This window comes from Heteronotia binoei, chromosome 13, assembly GCF_032191835.1.
Source record: "Heteronotia binoei isolate CCM8104 ecotype False Entrance Well chromosome 13, APGP_CSIRO_Hbin_v1, whole genome shotgun sequence".
In the NCBI taxonomy this organism is placed as follows: Eukaryota; Metazoa; Chordata; class Lepidosauria; order Squamata; family Gekkonidae; genus Heteronotia; species Heteronotia binoei.
The window spans coordinates 18,554,090-18,576,304 of record NC_083235.1 but is presented as its reverse complement, the minus strand read 5'-3'; the positions used below and the strand labels follow the sequence as shown (position 1 = coordinate 18,576,304).

General features: G+C 47.6%; 1 protein-coding gene across 1 annotated transcript in view; it reads left to right on the top strand.

Annotated features, from left to right (window-relative positions):
* The window catches only part of SLC27A1 (solute carrier family 27 member 1), a 77,428-nt gene that overhangs the window by 8,850 nt on the left and 46,363 nt on the right, over positions 1-22,215 (top strand). The window contains exon 2 of the mRNA XM_060252637.1: positions 9,100-9,267. Coding sequence (XP_060108620.1) covers positions 9,101-9,267 — 167 coding nt within the window. The 5' untranslated portion in view covers position 9,100. The remainder of the gene's footprint in view (positions 1-9,099; positions 9,268-22,215) is intronic.

Below are 22,215 nucleotides of genomic sequence, written 5' to 3'. Positions count from 1 at the left end.
GTATCAGTGGTAGTATCTGTATCAGTGGTAGGGAGTATCAGTGGAGTGGTAGGCAGGTAGTATCATGAAGCACTTAATGCAGTACAAGGCAAGTTACTGCCTGCCTGTAGGCATGTGCCAGTAAAATAGGGATGGCAGCCTCCAGGTGGGACCGGAGGATCCCCTGGGATTACAGCTCATTTCCAGACTACAGAGATCAGTCCCCCTAGGAGTCCTCCCTGAGGCCATAAGAGTTCTGCGGGATCCCTCCCGATTCCGCAGAGCTTGTAAAACTGAACTTTTTAAACAGGCCTATAACGACTAGGGGAGAAGGCTGCCGCTTTTATGCTCCTGGGCAACTCCACCGACAGATAAATTGCATACTCTGTATAGCACCAGTACTTTGTTTTAAATGGTTTTACATTATAACTGACTGTCCTGTTGCTTTATATTTGAAACTGAGATGTTGGTTTTTATACGATTGTTAGCTGCCCTGAGTCCGTTTGGAATGGGCGGGATATAAATGGAAAGTAAATAAATAGAGGAAAAAAGGATGCTTTGGAGGGTAGACTTGATGGCATTGTACCTCACTGAGGCTCCCCAGGCTTCATCCCCAAATTTCCAAGAGTTTCCTTGCCTGGATCTGGCAACTCTCCCCCCCCTTGCAGTTGCCTGCCAGTGGCCAGAGGGAACCAGGAAACCCTAACCAATTTTGCCCCGGAATGTCTGAATTCTACAACAACAATGATTGTTTATTGGGTCAGCCATAGCTCTGGCAGAGGTTGTCCTTGAAAGGGCAGCTGCTGTGAGAGCCCTCTCCAGCCCCACCCACCTCACAGGGTGTTTGTTGTGGGGGAGGAAGGTAAAGGAGATTGTGAGCCGCTCTGAGACTCTTCGGAGTGGAGGGCGGGATATAAATCCAATATCTCCTTCTTCTTCTTCTTATTGGCATAACAGCATAGATGTGCACAGTCAGCAAGGGAGGAAACATACCCCAACATTTGAAACACTCCTCTCCTCTTCGAAGCACAGAACAGATACTTAGCCACAGTCTCAATAACCTCAGGGTTATGAGAGGACAATAGGAAGAGCGTCTTACCACCACTAGATTGTCCCTCATGCTTTCAGAGAAGAGGATCTAAGTAAATGGCACGAATATCACAGTGAAATGTACAATTCTATGCCAGGGAGCCCAGATTCTGCTCTGCGAGTGAATAGTATGAATCCAGTAACTTTGTATAGCTACGTTTCGATTGAGGTTTCCAAAGAGTAGGGGAGATTGTTTTGGGGGAAAGCAGGAAGGGTGCCGAAGAAAGCACTGAACTGGGATTAGATCCGGTGTCAGGGAATATCACCTATGTGAGAAGTGACTCAGGGTGCACTGCAGGGCATTGGCCCCTGGAGATCGGCCCAGTTGCTTCAAGTTTCAGAGTCTTTACCAGTATCATGCAGATGTTCTTTCTGTGCACTTTCCTGGGAGTAAGTCCCAACGATTAAGCCTGGGTGGGAGCCTGGGTAGACCTGTTTAGGATTGGGCTCTTAATTAATTTTTTTTTTTTGCCGTTATCAAGGCTAGATACTTTCTTTTAAGAAATATCCAAGCGGGCAGCCGTGTCGGTCTGAAGCAGTTGAACAAAGCAGGAGTCAAGTTGCACCTTTAAGACCAACCAGTTTTTATTTAGAACATAAGCTTTCGTGTGCTCTTAAGCACACTTCGTCAGACGAGGAATCCAGCACAGTGAGCAAAGCCATACAGAGCTGGTAGGCAGTGGCCCAGAATGCAACATGGTACAGATTTAAGAACCAATGACAGTGAAGTAAAATTATCTGGTAGGCAGTGCTTTAGAATGCCAAATGGTACAATGACAGAATAGTAAAATTAACAAATTGAGCAAACCTTTGATCTGAGTAGCATGAGCATGCGAAAGCAACAAAATAGCAGTATGCAGTAAAATTAACAAATTGAGCAGACCTTTGATCTGAGTAATTTTCCTATTCTGTCATTGTACCATTTTACATCCTAAACCACTGCCTACCAGATAATTTTACTTCACTGTCATTATTAAATCTGTACTATGTTGCATTCTGGGCCACTGCCTACCAGCTATGTATGGCTTTGCTTACTGTGCTGGATTCCTCATCTGATGAAGTGTGTTTAAGAGCTTATGTTCTAAATAAAAATTGGTTGGTCTTAAAGGTGAAGCTTGACTCCTGCTTTGTTCAACTTTTAAGAAATATGTTCATTAAAAGCTGGTGTGGTATAGTATGTGGAGTGTCAGGCTAGGATCTAGGAGACGCTGGTTCAAATCCCCACTGTGCCCATGGAGGACTGATGGATGATCTTGGGCCACACCCACACTTAGGGTTGCCGAATCTGACTCAAGAAATATCCGGGGACTTTGGGCGTGGAGCCAGAGACTTTAGGGGTGGAGCCAGGAGCAAGGGTGTGACAAGCATGATTGAACTCTGACGGGAGTTCTGGCCACCACATTGAAAAGGACCACATGCCTTTTAAATGCCTTCCCTCCATTTGGAAATAATGAGGATAGGGGCACCTTCTTTTGGGGTTCATAGAACTGGACCCCCTGGCCCAATCTTTTTGAAACTTGGGGAGTATTTTGAGGAGAGGCACCAGATGCTAGGCTGAAATTTTGGTGCATCTACCAAAAAAAACCCAGTCTCCCCCAGATACCCACAGATCAATTCTCCATTATACTCTATGGGAATTATTTTCCATAGGGAATAATGGAGTGCCCAGCAGACATTTCCCCCCCTCACTTTCTGATGACCCTGAAATGGTCATAGCCAACTGGCGATTGTCAACCCTACCCAATACTCTCAGCTTAACCTACCTCTCAGGGATAAAATGGAGGCAAGGAAAATGATTTTTTAAGCTGATTTGCATCACCATGGGAGAAAAAAGTGGAGTATAAATAATTAAATGAATTAAAATAGTTCCGGCCCAGTGGCTAATGACATTGATCTAAGCATAGCTAAAAATAATTGCAGGAATAAGATGCCTCATTAATCATAAGTTAAATTATGCATCAGAAACCTAAGAGCCATGTAGATTTTCCTGAAATAAAACAGCCTTTGTCCGAAGCCTCAAGGTCGACTGTGCTAGGGGCAAACCAACGGAAATATAACCTGGAAATGAAAATGTTTAGAAAAGTATCCGCTTTCCCCCTCCATTCTCACTTATACCCAGAATTGAACTTTATTGGTCTTAAAAAGTGCCACTGGCTCAAACTTCTGTTCTCACATCTGTTAGCTCTTCTATCAACTAACTCCCCTCCCGTATGCAGTGGTTTCACTGTATCTGAAGAAATGTGCATGCGCACGAAAGCTTATAGCTTGAATAAAACTTTGTTGGTCTTAAAGGTGCCACTGGACTCAAATTGTTGCGTATGTGAACTGGAATGTGTATATTTAATGGTGTTCCAGCCTGGCTCATTGGAGCCTGTAGGACTGAGCTTGGGGACTCAGGAACAATGGACAGTAGGAGCCCTGCTCCAATCACAGGCCCCCGGCTGGTTTGAATGGTCCAATAGCGTGCTTGCGCAGGAACCCTGAGTGTATATAAGTTGGCCCAGTTCTCCAGTCTTAGAGTGCAGCCCTATACTATGCTGTACACCAGGGGTGGCCAATGGTAGCTCTCCAGATGTTTTTTGCCTACAACTCCCATCAGCCCTATCCATTAGCCATGCTGGCTGGGGCTGATGGGAGTTGTAGGCAAAAAAAATCTGGAGAGCTACCGTTGGCCACCCCTGCTGTACAATAAAAGAGCTATGATCACTACCACCTCGCCTCTTCCTTGCATTGAACCCACTATATTATACAAATGTTGTTCTATATGGAGAAATGTTATTCCTTGAAGCCACCTTCTTATCCTTAGAAGACTATTCTGGGAAATGCCTCCTTTGATCTTAGTGTTCACAGAGGCGAGGTATTCCTTCAAATGCCCCAGGGATGTTGAACTCATTTGTTAGGAAGGCTGGATTTGTTAGGAAGGCTCTACAAATGAGACTTTGTGGGGCCGGACCATGTGTCATAAAAACTTTATAAAGGGCACAGACAATATTTTGAACTTAAAATACAAACACGCTTAAAACTCTTGCAATATTTATTTAAAATGGAAAGGTGGGGGAATAGTGGGATTTGGCAATGCAGTTTTTAAAATAAAACATCATGAAAAAGCACAAGGATCACAACAGAAACTAAAAATATAAAATGCTTTGAGCCTGGGAAAACAATGAAATGCCATTGCAAGCTTCTCCCCTGCCCCCAGGTTCTACTCAGATTGGCAATGACTCTCCAGTGTAGTATGTTGGCTGTGGGTTCCCAGGTTAGAGTACTCACTAGGTTAGGTCCATTTAGCAGAGACAAACTGGCTCAAAGAATCAACCCTTTATCTTCAAGGACACAACTCCAGGAAGCATGCATTTCAGCTGGCTATGGGGATGCTTGAAGTGAAACTATCTCCACTCTAGTTTGGTGAGCCAGTTTGGTGTAGTAGTTAAGTGTGCAGACTCTTATCTGGGAGAACCGGGTTTGATTCCCCACTCCTCCACTTGTACCTGCTGGAATGGCCTTGAGTTAGCCATAGCTATCGCAGGAGTTGTCCTTGAAAGGGCAGCTGCTGTTAGAACCCTCTCAGCCATACCCACCTCACAGGGTGTCTGTTGAGGGGGGAGAAGACATAGGAGATTGTAACCTGGGTTCCCAGGTTAGAGTACTCACTAGGTTAGGTCCATTCAGCAGAGACAAGCTGGCTCAAAGAATCAACCCTTTATCTTCAAGGACACAACTCCAGGAAGCATACATTTCAGCTGGCTATGGGAATGCTGAAAGTGAAACTATCTCCACTCTAGTTTGGAGAGCCCTCTCAGCCCCACCCACCTCACACGGTGTCTTTTGTGGGGGGAGAAGACATAGGAGATTGTAAGCTGCTCTGAGTCTCTGATTCAGGTAGAAGGGCAGGGTATAAATCTGCAATTCTTCTTCTTCTATTGAAACACATTGCACAGACAAAGTTGCAAGGGAAACATGGAATGGGTTTTCCATTAAGGTCTCTGGGCCCTTTCTGTTTGGGCACAGAGACCTTAATGGAAAATCCATTCTACATTTTCCTTGCAGTTTTGCTTCCTGCTTCAGCCTGCAAAGACAAGGCAGGGAACCGAAAGAGCAGAGAACTTCCTCAGCCTCAGAGCTTCAAAGGAAGAGGACAGGAGGGGAAGAAGGGGGGGGGGTGGAAACAAAAAAGCTCTGGGTGGGCCTGTTCTGGCTCACAGGCTGGACATTTGGCACCCCTGGCTTAGAGCTTTAAAGGTCAAAGCCTCCCCTTTGGATTTCCTCAGTTTAATTTAATAATTGGATCTCCTCTCCATCGCATAATTTCATGGGATGTGTGTACCTTTCAACTTCTTCCCAACCAGTTAATTGCTGGTGATGCAGCTTTCTACTTACAGAGCTGTATATTTTGAAGCTTGAACATGGTGGGTAATAACTGAAGAATCCTCCCCTCAAAAAACCCCCACTGGAATGGTTGATTCAGAATTTTTTTTTTAAAATTGTTTGTTTTGATTTTTATTCCACCCTCCCGGCAAGTGGGCTCGGGGCAGATCACAACAAGAGTATACTACAGAAAAACAGTAGTCCAATAATTAAGAGAACGAAATAAATTTAAAACAGGTAGCACTGTCGGTTAAAGTCCAGGAATCTTAGAAGCTAAAGCTGCTGGGCTCTGTTAAGTATTGTTAACCTTTCTTTCTCTCTTCAAAACAAAATTGATGCAAACAAGGTCAACAAGTTACAATAGAGGACTTTTGTGGGTACAATCATAGAGTTGGAAGGGACCTCCAGGGCCATCTAGTCCAATCCCCTGCACAATGCAGGTGGTTCACAGATACCTCCCCACTAGTGACCCCTGTTCCATGCCCAAAAAATACCCCCCCCCTAAAAAAAGTGGAAGCAATTGTCACTGAATCCTTCCTCCCCTTGGTTGAACTCTGATTCCTTCACTCATGATTCTTGAGGGGGTCCGTTGCCTTGTAGGAGCAGCATTTTTGGGAGGGGCATTTTGGGTGGCAGTGTGTGTGTGGGGAGGTGCGGTGGAGGAGAGAAAGTCACTCCCTGCAGATAGAGGTCACTTCCATTTGTGGAAATGCTGTGTGGTATCCAACCCATTAATCTGTAACTTAAAAGACATGACTTGGTATTAAGTATATTGAGTTAAAGGGCTCTCTCTGTCAAGAAGGAGACTTGGATAACACCGACTAGCTCTGTCTCATCAGATCTTGGAAGCTAAGCAGGGTCGACCCTCATTAGACTTGGATGGGAGACATCCAAGGAATACCACCGTCATGATAAAGAGGCAGGCAATGGCAAATAATTTCAGTTTGGTGTAGTGGTTAAGTGTGTGGACTCTTATCTGGGAGAACCGGGTTTGATTCCCCACTCCTCCACTTGCACCTGCTGGAATGGCCTTGGGTCAGCCATAGCTCTGGCAGAAGTTGTCCTTGAAAGGGCAGCAGCTGTAAGAGCCCTCTCCAGCCCCACCCACCTCACAGGGTGTCTGTTGTGGGGGAGGAAGGTAAAGGAGATTGTGAGCCGCTCGGAGACTCTTCGGAGTGGAGGGCGGGATATAAATCCAATATCTTCTTCTTCAATATCTTCTTTCTGAACTTCTCTTGCCTAGAAAACCCGGGGGGGGGGTGGATGGTAGCAAGAACTCCTTTGCATTTTAGGCCACACCCCTCTTATGTAGCCAATCCTTTAAGAGCTTACAAAAAAGAGCCTTGTGAGCTCTTGGAGGATAGGCTACTTCAGGGGTATGTGGCCTAATATGCAAAGGAGTTCCTACTACAGAAAAAGCCCTGGAAAACCCTATGGGGTTACTATAAGTCAGCTGTGAGTTGAGGGCAAAAACAGCAACAAAGTCAAGAAAGAACTGTGGCGGGGAAGTCTGACATTCAAGATCTCCAACTGATAAATATATAATAAGAAGCATTGTGAAGTATTTCTTGTGGGATCGATGGCGGTGGGAAGTGTGGTCAAGTTGCAGCTGATTTATGGTGACTGTAGGGCAGGGGCGTCAAAATCATTTGTTATGAGGGCCGGATCTGACATAAATGGGACCTTGTTGGGCTGAGCCATGTGTGTAGCTATTTAAGATTAGGTAGCAGAGATATCAACTTTATAAAGGACACAGACAATCACAATTAAATATATATATATTTTTAAAAGGCAAAACATGTTTAAAACATTAGCACTCATTGGTCTTAAAGGTGCTTTCTTTGTATTTCTCCCATGGGATCCATGGAGCTGGGCGAAGAAAGCTTTGGCACTTTCCTTCCTTCCCCAGGAGACCTTGGGGGGGGGAGCCTCAGCCAATAGAAGGAAGAGAGGCTTGGCTCAATAGCTCTGCTGTGCGATTGAGAAAGTCTGAGAAAACAAGCTCTGCTTCCCCTCCCCTTCCTCCCTCACCCAATGGAGAAAATAGAGGTTTTGCTCTGTAGCTCCTGTGCAATTGAGCATGCTTTACAAAGCAAGTTGTTATGCAGAAGGAAGCAAGAGAGAGGGAGAAGGAAGCAGATGACAGTCAGTTGCTCGGGGGCCTAATAGGAGCCCTCTGGGGGTCTGATTCAGTCCCCGGACTGCATGTTTGACATCCTGTGTGTAGGGTTTTCAAGGCAAGAGACATTCAGAGTTGGTTTGCCTTGGTGGTCTCCCATCTAAATACTGAACAGGGCTGACCCTGCTTAAGCTTCTGAGATCTGATGCGATTGGGCTATCCAGGTCAGGGATGGGATTGATAAGTTGTCATCACTTTAGGATCTCCTCTTGATTCCAGTAGGCCGCCTGTATTCCTTGGGCTCTCCTGATGGATCTGAGAGCCAGTTTGGTGTAGTGGTTAAGTGTGCAGACTCTTATCTGGGAGAACCGGGTTTGATGCACCTGCTGGCATGGCCTTGGGTCAGCCATAGCTCTGGCAGAGGTTGTCCTTGAAAGGGCAGCTGCTGTGAGAACCCTCTCAGCCCCACCCACCTCACGGGGTGTTTGTTGTGGGGGAGGAAGGTAAAGGAGATTGTGAGCCGCTCTGAGACTCTTCGGAGTGGAGGGCGGGATATAAATCCAATATCTTCTTCATCTTCATCTTCTTGTACTCCTGGTTTATGTACACTAACTATTGTGAGCTCTGCAATTTGTTTGGCATGTTTTGTATGCGCAGCTAGTTTCTGACAAGCTGGGAGTCCATGAGGCATTGCAGAGAGGGTGGGGAAAACAAACTTTTGAGCTCTCCTTACATTCTACGCTTCCCACTAGCCCGATCTCTTCCTTCAAGATTCTATAACAGGTGGCCAAACATGCGTAACATAAGAGCCACACAAAATAAACATCAGATGCTTGAGAGCCGCAAGACATGAACATCAGATATTTGGAAGGAAGGAAGGAAGGAAGGAAAATAGATGGGGGAGGGATGGAGAGGTGGAAAGAACCCAACTTTAACTTTAAATGCATTCTCTCTTCTTATGAACACTAAACTTGATTTACTACAATTGCTCACCTGGTTTGCGGAGATCCTCTTGGTGCTCTTCATAGTCAGCCTTGGCTTTCACCATCCTGAATAATTTTGTGTCATCTGCAAACTTGGCCACTCCACTACTCTCTCCTAGTTCCAGATCATTTACGAATAAATTAAATAGTACCGACCCGGATACTGATTCTTGTGGGACCCCGCTGCCTACTTCCATCGTGAGAACTCTCTGTTTGTTCTTTTTCTTGGCTTCCTGTCACTCAACCAGTTTTTAATCCATGAGAGAACCCATCCTCTTGAAAGTTTCAAGTATAAAATGTCTGCCGGGTCACTGTTGTCTACAATACCAACCTTGTTAGACTGAGGGTCCCTTTCAGTATAAGGCAGCTTCATGGGCGTGTCTCTTATCCAAGTAAAAAACTAGGGCCACCCTTCTTAATTACCAAGATCTGATGAGAGTAGATTAGCCTGGGCCATCCAGTTCATACTCTGTCCCCCCTACTTAATGCACTGTTGGTGCCCGACAAACATTCTGTTGTTCCAGTCGTTAAGACTGCAGTGAATGTTCTTTCTTTTCCCTCCAGAATGTACATGATTGGGGTCTGTACTGCTGCATTTGGAACGCTTGGCCTCATGCGGTTTTTCGGCATGCCCTGGCCTTGGGGCGTGGCGGCCGCTCTGGGCATCTACATTGGCTGCGGCGGCTGGAGATTTCTCCGGATCATCTTCAAGACGGCCTTGAGGGACCTTCTGTAAGTACCAAGCGCCTTGTGCTGGATGGTGAACCAGAAGCTCTTTCACCCAATGGCTCCTTTCAGGGCCTTTTTTGGAGCAGGAACTCCTTTGCATATTAGGCCACACACCCCTGATGTAGCCAATCCTCCATGAGCTTGCAGTAGGCCCTGTAAGAAGAGCCCTGTAAGCTCTTGGAGGATTGGCTACACCCAGGGCTTTTTTTGAAGCAAGGACTCATTTGCATATTAAGCCACACCTCCTTGATGTAGCCAATCCTCCTGGAGCTTACAGTAGGCCCTGAACTAAGAGCCCTGTAAGCTCTTGGAAGATTGGCTACATCAGGGGTGTGTGGCCTAATATGCAAAGGAGTTCCTGCTACAAAAAAAGCGCCCTGGCTCTGTTCCTTGTTTCAGTGTTAAGAAGTTTAATGGGGCTTAGGGTGTGAACTCTCCTCTGTCCAGGGCAGGGGTGGATTGGAACAGAAGCTTGTACCAAATTGGATTTGTTGCTGTTAAGTCCCGGAGGTGTCAAGATGGAACTTGTGCTAAATATTGTTCCTGTTTCCTAAGTCTATGAGGAAAAGCAGATGGTTTCTGAAGCTTGGTTTACCAGGGGTCAAGGGAGAGTTGGATGGCTCACTTGCACTAAAAGAAATTTTCTTAGCGTGAAATGTAGCAAATGGCGTGTGCATGGCTTTTTTTTCATAGTAGGAACTCCTTTGCATATTAGGCCACACACCCCTGATGTACCCAGTCCTCTTAAGAGTTTATAGGGCTCTTAGTACAGGGCCTACTGTAAGCTCCAGGAGGACTGGCTACGTCAGGGGTGTGTGGCCTAATATGCAAAGGAATTCCTGCTACAGAAAAAGCCCTGGGCGTGTGGCAAAAAGTGCTCCCAGAACAAAGTAAGTAATATGCCCCTTTTTTGCTATCAAGACATAGCCACCTTACGGTGACCCCGTAGGGCAGGGGTGGCCAACGGTAGCTCTCCAGATGTTTTTGCCTACGACTGCCAGCAGCCCCAGCTATTGGCCATGCTGGCTGGGGCTGATGGGAGTTGTAGGCAAAAAAAACATCTGGAGAGCTACCGTTGGCCACCCCGCCATAGGGCAAGGGTCCCCAACATTTATGAGCCTGCGGGCACCTTTGGAATGCTGAAACAGCATGCCAAAGTCAGACTCACAAAATGGCTGCTGCAGGAGGCGGAGCCAGGTGCAAACTGGCTACCACAGCTTACCTTCAGTCACACAGCGTAGATCTTTGTGCTCTGGTGGCAGCTGCTACCAAAAGCAATGTTTTTGAAAATTTGCACAGTCAATCAAATCTGTAGTGGCCAATCAGAAGGCTTGCTGGGAGCAGAAGCCCCCCCTCCCCCTTTCTACAAACACTTGGCAGGCACCAAAAATGTCACCAGTACCACCATAGTTGGGGACCTCCTGCTGTAGGCAAGAGACATTCAGAGGTGGGTTGCCATTTCCTGCCACTCCATACGTAGTGACCCTGACTTCCTTGGTGGTCTCCCATCCAAGTATTAACCTAGGCTGACCCTGCTTAGCTTCCGGGATCTGATGAGATAGGGTTAGCCCAGGCATCTTAAGGAGACAGCCCCTCTAGAAGATTAGAGTTACTCAACAGGCCTGAATAAAAATACCCTGTGCCTTAAACAGGCTTCATCTGTGGAAATGAGCAGCTCAAAGCTCTTTAATAGCATAGAGGTAAGTAACGCTACCTGTTATATAACATTCCATTCAGCCTTTGGTAAAGGGATGGAACATCTTCCTCTAGCCAAAAGAATCAAAGATGTTGCCGGAATGAAACTCTGATAAAATCTTAATTCCCCAGCCTTGTTTCTGTTTTGATATAACCTGGTAGCTAGAGCAGGTACGGTCATATCTTAGAAGATACAATCTCAAACATGAGGTTCGTTGTAACTGTGAGACTCTACAAGACCCAGTTTCCTCTCCTTTTAGCCCTGCAGCAACTCTGTGAGTAAGAGCTCCGTGGCACAGAGTGGTAAGCTGCAGTATTGCAGCCCAAGCTCTGCTCACGATCTGAGTTTGATCCCGGCGGAAGCTGGGTTCAGGTAGTTGGCTCAAGGTTGACTCAGCCATCCTTCTGAGGTCGGTAAAATGAGTACCCAGCTTGCTGGGGGGAAAGTGTAGCTGACTGGGGAAGGCAATGGCGGACCACCCCGTAAAAAGTCTGCCATGAAAACGTCGTGATGTGACGTCACTCCAGAGTCGGAAACGACTGGTGCTTGCACAGGGGACTGCCTTTACTTTTAAAAAAAAACTTTGTGAGGTAGGTTAGACTGAGAACCAGGGACTGCACAAGGACACTTGCTCAGCTCTGTGGTTGAATGTGGATCTGAATGTGAGTCTGGTCCAAAAGCTAACCTGCACACTGTATGTAGTTGCATGGTTCTGTCCCCCCCCCTTTCTTTTTAAAGAAAAAGAGAAGAAGAGATTGGATTTATACCCCACTCTTTACTAGCCAAAGGAGTCTCAGAGCGGCTTACAATCTCCTTTCCCTTCCCCTCCCCACAACAGACTCTCTGTGAAGTAGGTGGGGCTGAGAGAGCTCTCCCAGAACTGTTCTTGAGCAGAACAGCCTTGAGAGAACTTGTGGCCGGCCCAAGGTCACATCAGCAGCTGTAAGTGGAGGAGTGGGGAATCAAACCCGGTTCTCCCAGATAAGAGCCCATGCACTTAACCACTACGCCAAACTGGCTGTCAAGGAAAAAAAACACCCAAGTAGAGATGAGGGTGTCAGTGGAAAGACCCAGGGAAAGAGGACTTCCGTTGCCGCCAGTCAGTTATCTGCTCAGAATCATCTTCTTACAGCTTGTGTTCTTATGGGGTGTTGGTAGAAAGTGACATCAAGTCATGGCTGACTTACGGTGACTCTGGGGGGTTTTCAAGGCAAGAAATGGACAGACACGCCCCTGGTATTCCTTGGTGGTCTCCCATTCAAATCCTAGTCTGGGCCGACCCTGCTTAGCTTCCGAGATCTGATGAGATTGAACTGGGCTATCTAGGCTGCGGTGGGGGGGGGGGGGAGATATGGGGGAAATGAATCTGTTCTTCCCCTGCAAGTCCCATCCTCAAAATCCCAGACACTTGTGAACATTTTTCCTTTCTTGTGGGTACAACCAGGCCTTGAATCCAGCAGGAACTCACAGGAGCACAGCTCCTGAACCTTTCTGAGGGTTCCCCCTCTTCCTCCCCACTTACCTTGTCCATTGAATAGTAGGTGCAGCTGCATAACAATCCCTGGATTAGGAGAGTGGCCAGCCAGCCAGCCAACCACCAGAGGCTTTGCCATGCCCCCAGCAGCCCTCATTAAGCCCTGGAGAAGCCCATGCCACCCTTTCTCCACTTCTTATGTGAGTTTAGGTGGTGGTGGGTGGCTTGCTGGCCTTTTGACTGGGGGGGGGGCGGCCCAGGAGAGCCCCAGGTGAGCGAGGCCTGCTTGGGCTGGCTGGCTCTCTAGCCAGCCCAAGCAGGCCTTGCTCGCTCGGGGCTGTCCTTTCTTGCATAGGGTTGCTTTTGGCTGGTGAGGGGGGGCAGCATATGCTAATTGCTGCACCACCCATTTTTCTACAAAATGACCCCTGTTTTCTACAAAACAACCCTAAGTAGAGTTGGCACCTTTCTCAGTGGATTTGGAAGGGCATAACTCTGCTTAGGATGACGCTGTAAATGTAACTTGTAGTTTTGGCACTTGAACTGGAGAAAGTTGATTTCATATCCCTGCTTAGATTGTGAAACTCACCAGGTGACCTTGGGATGGTTGTGAACTGGGCCTGACCCACTCCACAGGGTTGTTGCGACGGCAGGCGGAGAGAAACCTGTCTGAATGCCACAGAGTGCCGTACTGAGGTTCACAAAGTCTTCACATTTCTTACATGGAAATCATTTACAAGCAGGAAGTAGAACCATACAGTTGGAGGGAGCCATACGGGGCATCTAGTCCAACCCCGTGCTCAATGCAGGATTGGCCTTAAAACGTCCCTGACAAGCATTTGTCTAGCCCAGGGGTGGGGAACAGTGGCTCTCCAGATGTTTTTTGCCTACAACTTCCATCAGCCCCAGCCATTGGCCATGCTGGCTGGGGCTGATGGAAGTTGTAGGGGGAAAAAAGCATCTGGAGAGCCACTGTTCCCCACCCCTGGTCTAGCCTCTGCTTGAAGATGGCCAGTGACGGGGAGCTCACCACCTCTCTAGGCAGCCGATTCCACTGCTGAACTACTCTAATTGTGAGAGAATTCCCTCCTTAATATCCAGATGGTGCCTTTCTGCCATAACTTGAACTCGTTATTGTGAGTTCTCTCCTCCGCTGCCAGCAGGAACAGCTCCCCTGCCCTCCTGTAAGCGACAGCCTTTCAGGTACTTAAAGGGAGCAGCTATGTCCCTTGTCAGCTTTTTCTTATCCAGCTAGAGCATTCCTGTTAGGTGATCTTTGTATCCATTGCATGCAACTTCTTACACAGGCGAGATTTTTGTGTCAGAAATGCAAAACGTACAACCCACCGTTCCTCATTCTCTTAACCTGTGCACTTCCTGAGTTGAAATCGCCACCTGTTTCCTGCAAGCTCATGCATCCTGGGGGTTCCTTTCTGTTTTAGTCAAAGGATTTGGGGCCGCCGTACCTTAACAAAAGCAAGCTTTACTTCTTACAGTGGCTGTCACTGTCCTCTGGTTTTCCGCTTCCTCCCAAGTGCATGGCAAGTGAGAAGTGATGGCGGGGATTAAAGCCCCTCTGAAGAATACGGAAAGCGCAGCTAGTGCTTGAAAAGGTTCTTCTGTTCTCTTTCTGGCAGAGCTCGGGGGTAAGGTCCCGGTGACAGGCCAGCCTTCTTTGGCAAAAGGCCACCAGCTGATTCCTAAAGCCACTCTCTAGAGCCACTCTTTATTTGAGAGAGCCAGTTTGGTGTAGTGGTTAAGTGTGTGGACTCTTATCTGGGAGAACCAGGTTTGATTTCCTACTCCTCCACTTGCAGCTGCTGAAATGGCCTTGGGTTACCCATAGCTCTGGCAGAGGTTGTCCTTGAAAGGGCAGCTGCTGGGAGAGCTCTCTCAGCCTCACCCACCTCACAGGGTGTCTGTTGTGGAGGGGGGGGGGAGATAAAGGAGATTGTGAGCCGCTCTGAGACTCTGAGATTCGGAATGGAGGGCGGGATATAAATCCAATATCTTCATCTTCTCCCGTACCCCCACCCCCCCTGCTTTCCTAAGCTCCTGCTTTGGATACTCAAGTCAGTTTTTAAAAGGTTATTGATTTGTTTGGGTGGTTTAATCCTGGGGGAGAGTCTTGATCCACTGCTAAAGGAAGGCAGAGCGATGTATTTGCTCTGCATCTGGGGAGATGGAATCTGCCAATTGTGGTACAGCTGGTCTTTGTCCCAGTGCCATGACATTAATTTATTCATAACATTTCTTAGCCATTTTCCTTCCTTATGGAGTTGAAGATGGCTTTTGTGTGTGGTTAGAGTGCTGTTAAGTTGCAGCCAATTTCTGGTAACCCCAGCAAGGGGCTTCCAAGGCAAGTGAGAAGCAGAGGTGGTTTGCCCTTGCCTTCCTCTGAAGAGTCTTCCTTGATGGTCTCCTGTCCCAAGTACTGACCCTGCTTAGCTTCCGAGTTCTCACGAGACTGGGATATATCATACTGCCTTCCTGCCCTAAGGTGGTTTAAAGGTAAAAGTAGTCCCCTGTGCACTGGTTGTTTCCAGCTCTGGGGTGACGTTGCTTTCACAGCATTTTCATGGCAGACTTTTTACAGGGTGGTTTGCCATTGCCTTCCCCGGTCATCTACACTTTCCCCCCAGCAAGCTGGGGACTAATTTTACCGTCCTCGGAAGGATGGAAGGTTGCGTCAACCTCGAGCCGGCTACCTGAACCCAGCTTCTGCTGGGATCGAACTCAGGTTGTGAGCAAAGCTTAGGACTGCAGTACTGCAGCTTTACCACTCTGCGCCATGGGGTTCCTAAGGTGGCTTACAATACAAATAAAATAGAGTACATAAAAATACATAAAGCCAACATTTAGAACCACAGTTTAGGACTCCTTTAATCAAATGCAGCCCTAAATAAGACCATCTTCAGCTGCCTCCTAAAGACTGAAAGTGAGGGGACCAGACACACCTCCCTGGGGAGGTTGTTCCATACTTGTGGAGCTGCCACTGAAAAGGCCCTGTCTCATATATGCTCCAAATAAGCTTCTTTGCTTGATGGGAAAGTCAGAAAGGCTTCTCCTTTTGATCTCAATTCCCGGGCAGGAACATTATCTTCCTTTGGAGTCTTGGTGGGTTGCTGGAATTTAAATTGAGTAGGGCTATGCATTAAAATGAGGGCTGTAACACATAACTTAAACAGCAGTGAACTGATCAGCTGCCTGCACTCCAAATGTTGTTGGAACAATTCCTTTGGATTTTTTGCCTGCATTTTGTCAGTAGCACTGGAGCTGCTGAAACAGTATCGCCCTCGTTCGCTAGTGGGTTTGATACATGAAGAGCCCCCTGGCGCAGAGTGTTAAAGCTGCAGTACTGCTGTTGGAGCCCTCCGCTCATGACCTGAGTTCGATCCTGGTGGAAGCTGAGTTCAGGTAGCCGGCTCGAGGTTGACTCAGCCTTCCATCCTTCTGAGGTTGGTAAAAGGAGTCCCCAGCTTGCTGTGGGGGAAGTGTAGATGACTGGGGAAGGCAATGGCAAACCACCCCATAAAAAGTCTGCTGTGAAAACGTTGTGAAAGCAACGTCACCCCGGAGTTGGAAACGACTGGTGCTTGCTTCCTTTTCCTCGATACATGAAGAGGCAAAGTTGCAGGGGTCAAAGCTCTTTATTGTGATTACAGCATGGCAACGGTTAAACTAAGACTACTGAACTGGGCCAACGGGGCCAAATATATACACTGCAAAGTTCCTGTGCTAGAATGATATTGGGTCATTTGAACCAGCAGGGGGCTGGCGATTGCTTCCCATTGTTTCCAGTTCCCAAGCTCAGTCCTTAAGGCTCCAATGAGCCAGGCAGGAACTACCTACAAACATAAAGTCCACATACACAACAGCCCTGGAAGGTTGTTAGGGATTGAGCTTCCTGGAGGGTATGAGATAGACACAGCACCCGCCAACACCTTTCCTGGTGTTCCACCAAGTGTTTTTAGGAAGTGGGTGGGTTCCAGTGGGGCATTCAGTCAGGGCTTCTGATTGGCCATTGGCGAGTGGATTGGCTGTTCAGATTTTTTTTTTTAAATGTCGTTTTAGCAGCAGCTGCCACCAGAGCAAAAGGATCCTCACTGCGTGACTGAAGATCACCTTCGGCAGCTATTGTGTGACTGGCTCCACCTCCTGTGACAGAGAGTCAGCTTGGTGTAGTGGTTAAGAGCAGTGGACTTTAATTTGGAGAACTGGGTTTGATTCCCCACTCCTCTTCCACATGAAGCCTGCTGGGTGACCATGGGCCAGTCACAGTGCTCTCAGAACTCTCTCAGCTCCTCCTACCCCACAAGGTGCATGTTGTGGGGAGAGGAAGGGAAGACGATAGTAAGCCACATTGAGACTCTTTTGGGGAGAGTAAAACAGGGCGTAAAAAACAATTATTCTGTGACAGCCATTTTCAGGCTGCACTCACCACCGTATATCAGAATTCAGAAGGTACTTGCAGGCTCAAAAAGGCTGGAAACCCCTGATACAGAGTTCAGGTCTACAAAAAGTAAATGAGAGGCTGCAGTTCTATGTGTAATTGGGAGTATATCCCAGTAAACTCTGTGGGGCATTTGCATAAAGACACCTAAGCTTCTGGCTGTTTGTAGCATTTTGCTGAGGACCAAGGCGACGTCCGTGTGATGCCGGTGCTTCGTGACTCACTCGTTGCTGCTGGTGACTCAGGAACAGGGGCAACAGGGCTTCCACATGGCCATTTCCCCTGCTCAGTAGGGTTACCAACCTCCAGGTGGGGGCTGGATTTCTGCCAGAATTACCACTGATTTCCGGACTACAGAGATCTGTTCCCAAGGATGAAATGGCAGCTTTGGAGAGTGGGGTCTATGGCATCCCATCTCCACTGAGCTTCCCTCTAAAGGCATTGCCCCCCAAGTATCTGGGAATTTCCCAAGCCAGATTTGACAGGCCCACTTCCCAGGTCCCCCATGATTATTGTGCTCCCCCCCCCCCGGTTACTGGAGGTATTATAACATCATACCAATTTTTCTGTGACATCCTCTGAATTCCTGGCATTCATCAGAAAAAAAACAAAGGAAGTCTGTAGCCCCTTTCATTGTGGAGATATAAAGGGGAAAGCATGTGTCCACAGTGGAAAGGCTTAGAGACTTCATTTTGTTTTTAACGGATGCTGGGAATTCAGAGGACATGGCAGACAGATCGTTATAACGCTATAACAATTTGTCAGCTGCTTATTAAAGTCTCCCTGCTCCACAAAGCCTTCAAGTGGTAAACGAAGGGATTGGTTCCCATGGAGAACTTGGGCTGGGGAAACTGAACCGGTGTGTGTGGAAGGTGTCCAGGAAGATCCAGGCTCTCCCGTCCACATGGCAGCTCTGCCCCTAAAAGATAATAATAAAACAAGTTTAGGGAAGATCACAGAAAAGCTCAAAGGGGTGCACAAGAGAACGCATCATCAGCAAAGGTGGACCAAATGTACAGTGTAGAAGTGATTCTAAACCAGGAGTGGCCAAACTTGCTTAATGTAAGAGCCACATAGAATAAACGCCATATGTCTGAGAGCCACAATATGTGAACATCATATGTCTGAGAACCTCAAGACATGAACATCATAGGAGGGAGGGAGGAAGGAAGGGCAAATAGATGGGGGAGAAGGTCGAAAGAAAGCAAATTTAAATGTGTTCTCCATGCTACCAGCTGGCTTGGCTTGGAGAAGTGATTTAAAGAGAGAAGTGCCTTCTCCAAGTTGGCCAGTGGGGGCTTCAAGAGCCACACAATATGTGTGAAAGAGCCACATGTGGCTCCCAAGCCACAGTTTGGCCACCCCTGTTCTAAACATTCCATAGCAGTAGAAAAGGGCAAGAGTCCAGGAGCACCTTCAAAGCTAACAAAATCTGTGGCAGGGGAGGAGCTTTTGTGAGTCACCGCTCACTTCTTCAGATAAGTAATTGAAGAAGTGAGCAGTGATGCTTGAAAGCTCGTACCCTGCCACAAATGTTGTTAGTTTTTAAGGTGTTGCTGATCTCTCGTTCTTTTCTATTGCTTTGTTGTTGTTCAGTTGCACAGCTGAGTCCAACGCTTTGCGACCCCATGGACCAAGTCGCACCAGGCCCCCCTGTCTTCCACCATCCTCCGAAGTCTGCTCAGATTCATGTTAGTTACACCTGCAGGGTTGGAATTCTAGCAGGAGCCCCTTTGCATACTAGGCCACACACCCCTGATGTAGCCAATCTTCCGAGAGCTTACAAGGCTCTTTTTTGTAAGCTCTTGGAGGGTTGGCTACATCAGGAGTGTGTGGCCTAATATGGAAAGGAGCTCCTGCTAGCATTGCACCCCTGTACGTCTGTAATGCTGTCCAGCCATCTCATCTTTTGCCATCCCCTTCTTTTTTTGCCTTCTGTCTTTCCCAGCATCAGGGTCTTCTCCAGTGAGTGCTCCCTTCTCACTGGGTGGCCAAAGTATTTGAGCTTCAGCTTCAGCATCTGACTTTCCAGGGAACAGTCAGGGTTGATTTCCCTTAGGACTGACTGATTGGATCTTCTTGCACTCCAAGGCTGCTGCTACACACAGGCTAACACAGCTTCCCATCTTGATCTACACATTTTGTGCTCCTGTTGGCACCGCAGTACTTTCAAAAACATCCTGGGGGACTCAATAGTAAGTGTGAAACCCGACTGAAGAATCTGCAGTTTCATTCAGCTTTGAGTGTGTGGTAGGGTTATTTCAGGACACAGAGTGCTTGATGAATGGGTTAGTTTTCCCAGCTCCCCTCCTCCTTCCCCAGCTCCAGATACAATGGAGACTGAAAAAGTTGCAAACTGCATCTCTCTCCCTTCCTCCCTTCTCTCTCCCCGCCCCCCCCCCGTTTCCTTTCTTTTTCACCTTTCACATGCATTGCAATGTGCGCGGCACGCAGTCAGGCCGATGCTCTGCAAATGCAATCATGTGGGGATTACACATACCTCTTCCCACAAAATGCTGTTTGTGCCAAAAAAAATAGTTCTCTTGCTGCGTTTTAGGAAATGGGGTTGGCCGCCAAGACCAGGGCTGTTCCGTCTTCATCTGACTTTGCTCACGTGTAAAGGACCAGTGCGTATTTACGCTTTGGAAGAGTTGGGTTGTGAAACGGCTTGCTTTTATTTGAGGGAAGTTGGGAAGAAAGGGTTACAAAATCAAGTATCTTCAACAGATCCACATGTCAGCAGTCAGGCATGGGATAGCTTGGGTTGCCAACAGGCCTGGAGAAAAATGAGCTGCCCTTTAATGATGTCTTGCTTAATAGGTAACATGCCCAGGGTTGTTTTTTTTTTTAAGCAGGAACCCAGTTCTGGCTGGCTTGGCATCAGGGGGTGTGGCGTAATAGGCAAATAAGTTACTGCCAGACTTTTTCTACAGAAAAACCCTATGTGAAACAATGTTGATGTCAGGGGGTGCCGCCTAATAATGCAAATGAATTCCTGCTGGACTTTTTCTACCAAACAAGCCCTGAGCACGCCTAATAACATATGAAGCTGCCTTCTACTGAATCAGACCCTCGGTCCATCAAAGTCAGTATTGTCTGCTCAGACTGGCAAGCGGCTCTCCAGGGTCTCAGGCTGAGGTTTTTCACGCCTATTTGCCTGGATCCTTTTTTAGTGGAGATGCCAGGGATTGAACCTGGGATCTTCTGCTTATCAAGCACATGCTCTACCACTGAGCCACCATCCCTCCCCTAACCAGACTAGCCTGATCTCATCAGACCTTGGTAGCTAAGCCGCGCAGGTCCTGGTCAGTATTAGGGTGGGAGACCACCACGGAAGTCTAGGGTCACAAAGCAGAAGCAGGGTTAGTTTTCCCTGCTCCCCTCCCTTCCCCAGCTCCAGATGCAATGGAGACCTCTGAACGGCTCTCACATTGAAAATCCCATGGGATAGAACTTTGAAACTTTAGTGCCAAAAGGCGTTTGGGGTTCCATTTTATTATCTTCGACAGAGTGCATTATCATATTTTCTACTCAGAATTGTTTTTTGGTTTTGATTTGTTTAAATATTAAATTACCGATGTTACATTTTGTGCGCATAATTGAATTCCTTCCTTTATAGATAGCATCGTGCCACTTTTTCGGTTTCACTGTGCTCTGCAGCTGGTTTTTGTTTGTCTACTTGGGGCTGTAGAGAGCTGCTCGCAGCTTGACAGCATCTTTTTAAAACATGCGAAAATGGGTAGCAAAAGCTTTTCATGGCGTGGAAGTCGATCACATCACATTCTGCAGGGACAGGAGGACATTTTTCTGCAGTCTGTTGGCAGCCCTGCTGATAGCCTCTTAAACCCCGAAGGTGTCCATGGTTCCCACCCAGCTCAGACCTCCATACTTATTTAGGGTTGCCAGCCTCCAGATGGTAAATATGCAACCCGAAGGCTCCGTGACACCCAGCCTCGATATCACTCAAAGATACTGGAAGAAATGACACACTTCTTATTTAAAATATTTTTTTTCCGAGCAGGAATGCACAGGAACGCTGTTCCGGCTGGCTTGGCAGCAGGGGGTGTGGCCTAATATGCAAATGAGTCCTTGCTGGGCTGGCAAACTTAGATTTGAACTTAAGGCCCTCTGCATGTAAAGCATGCACTCTACTGGCTGAGCTATGGTGAGAAGAGCAGTGAAGAGCGGTGTGTGCATCTAGGGTTGCCAGGTCCAATTCAAGAAATATCTGGAGGCTTTGGAGGTGGAGCCAGGAGCAAGGTTGTGGCCAGCATAATTGAACTCCAAAGGGAGCTCTGGCCATCACCTTTGAAGGGACAGCACACCTCTTAAATGCCTTCCTTCCGTTGGAAATAATGAAGGGTAGGGGCACCTTCTTTTGGGGCTTGTAGAATTGGACCCCATGGTACAATCTTTTTGAAACTTGGAGGGTGTTTTGAGGAGAAGCATCAGATGCTATGCTGAAAATGTGGTGCCTCTACCTCAAAAACCAGCCCCCCCCCCGCAGAGTCCCAGATACCCATTGATCAATTCTCCATTGTACCGTAAGGGAATCGGTCTACATAGGAAATAATGGAGTGGCCAGCAGACATGTCCCCCCCCACACTTTCTGATGACCATGAAGTGCGGGAAGGGCCTCCAAACCAGGGGATCCCATGCCCCCATCTGGGGACCGGCCACCCTATGTGCATCACTTTCTTGGGCATTCCGTTGGCCTCATTCTTTAAAGAGAAAGGTCCTGGCCACAGATGGAGGGGGGGGCTTGCGAAGTGGACCTGACTGAAAGCGGGGGAGGAATGAGACTCTTTAGGACAAAGCCCGCAAGTATCTGCAATATCCTTATTCCACCCCCACCCACCGCTTACACCCGTGGAGATCTGCAGTGGAATGCAAAGCTTAAGTCTGTGCCTGACAGCTGCAGGCGGCCAGCGAGCTGTGGGCCAGGAAGCTGAAATGGATAGCTGTTTCAAGTGATCACCAGGAGCCCAGTTGGTCACATGAGTGAGTCCTGAGATTACAGGGGGATGCGGGGAAGAATCTGAATTCCTAAGCCTCTCAGCTTTCACTGGAAGCCAAAAAAGAAAAAAGTGGGGGGAGGTTCTAGACCAGGGGTGTCAAACTAATTTGTCAGGAGGGCCGGATCTGACATAAATGGGACTTTATGGGGCCGAGCCTTGTGTGTCCTAAAATGTAATGCCAGATAGCAGAGATATCTAGAGCAGAGGTCCCCAGCCCCTGGTCCATGGACTGGTACCAGTCTGTGGCCTGTTAGCCGTGAGTTGTATAATTATTTCATTATATATTACAATGGAAGATGACGATGACATT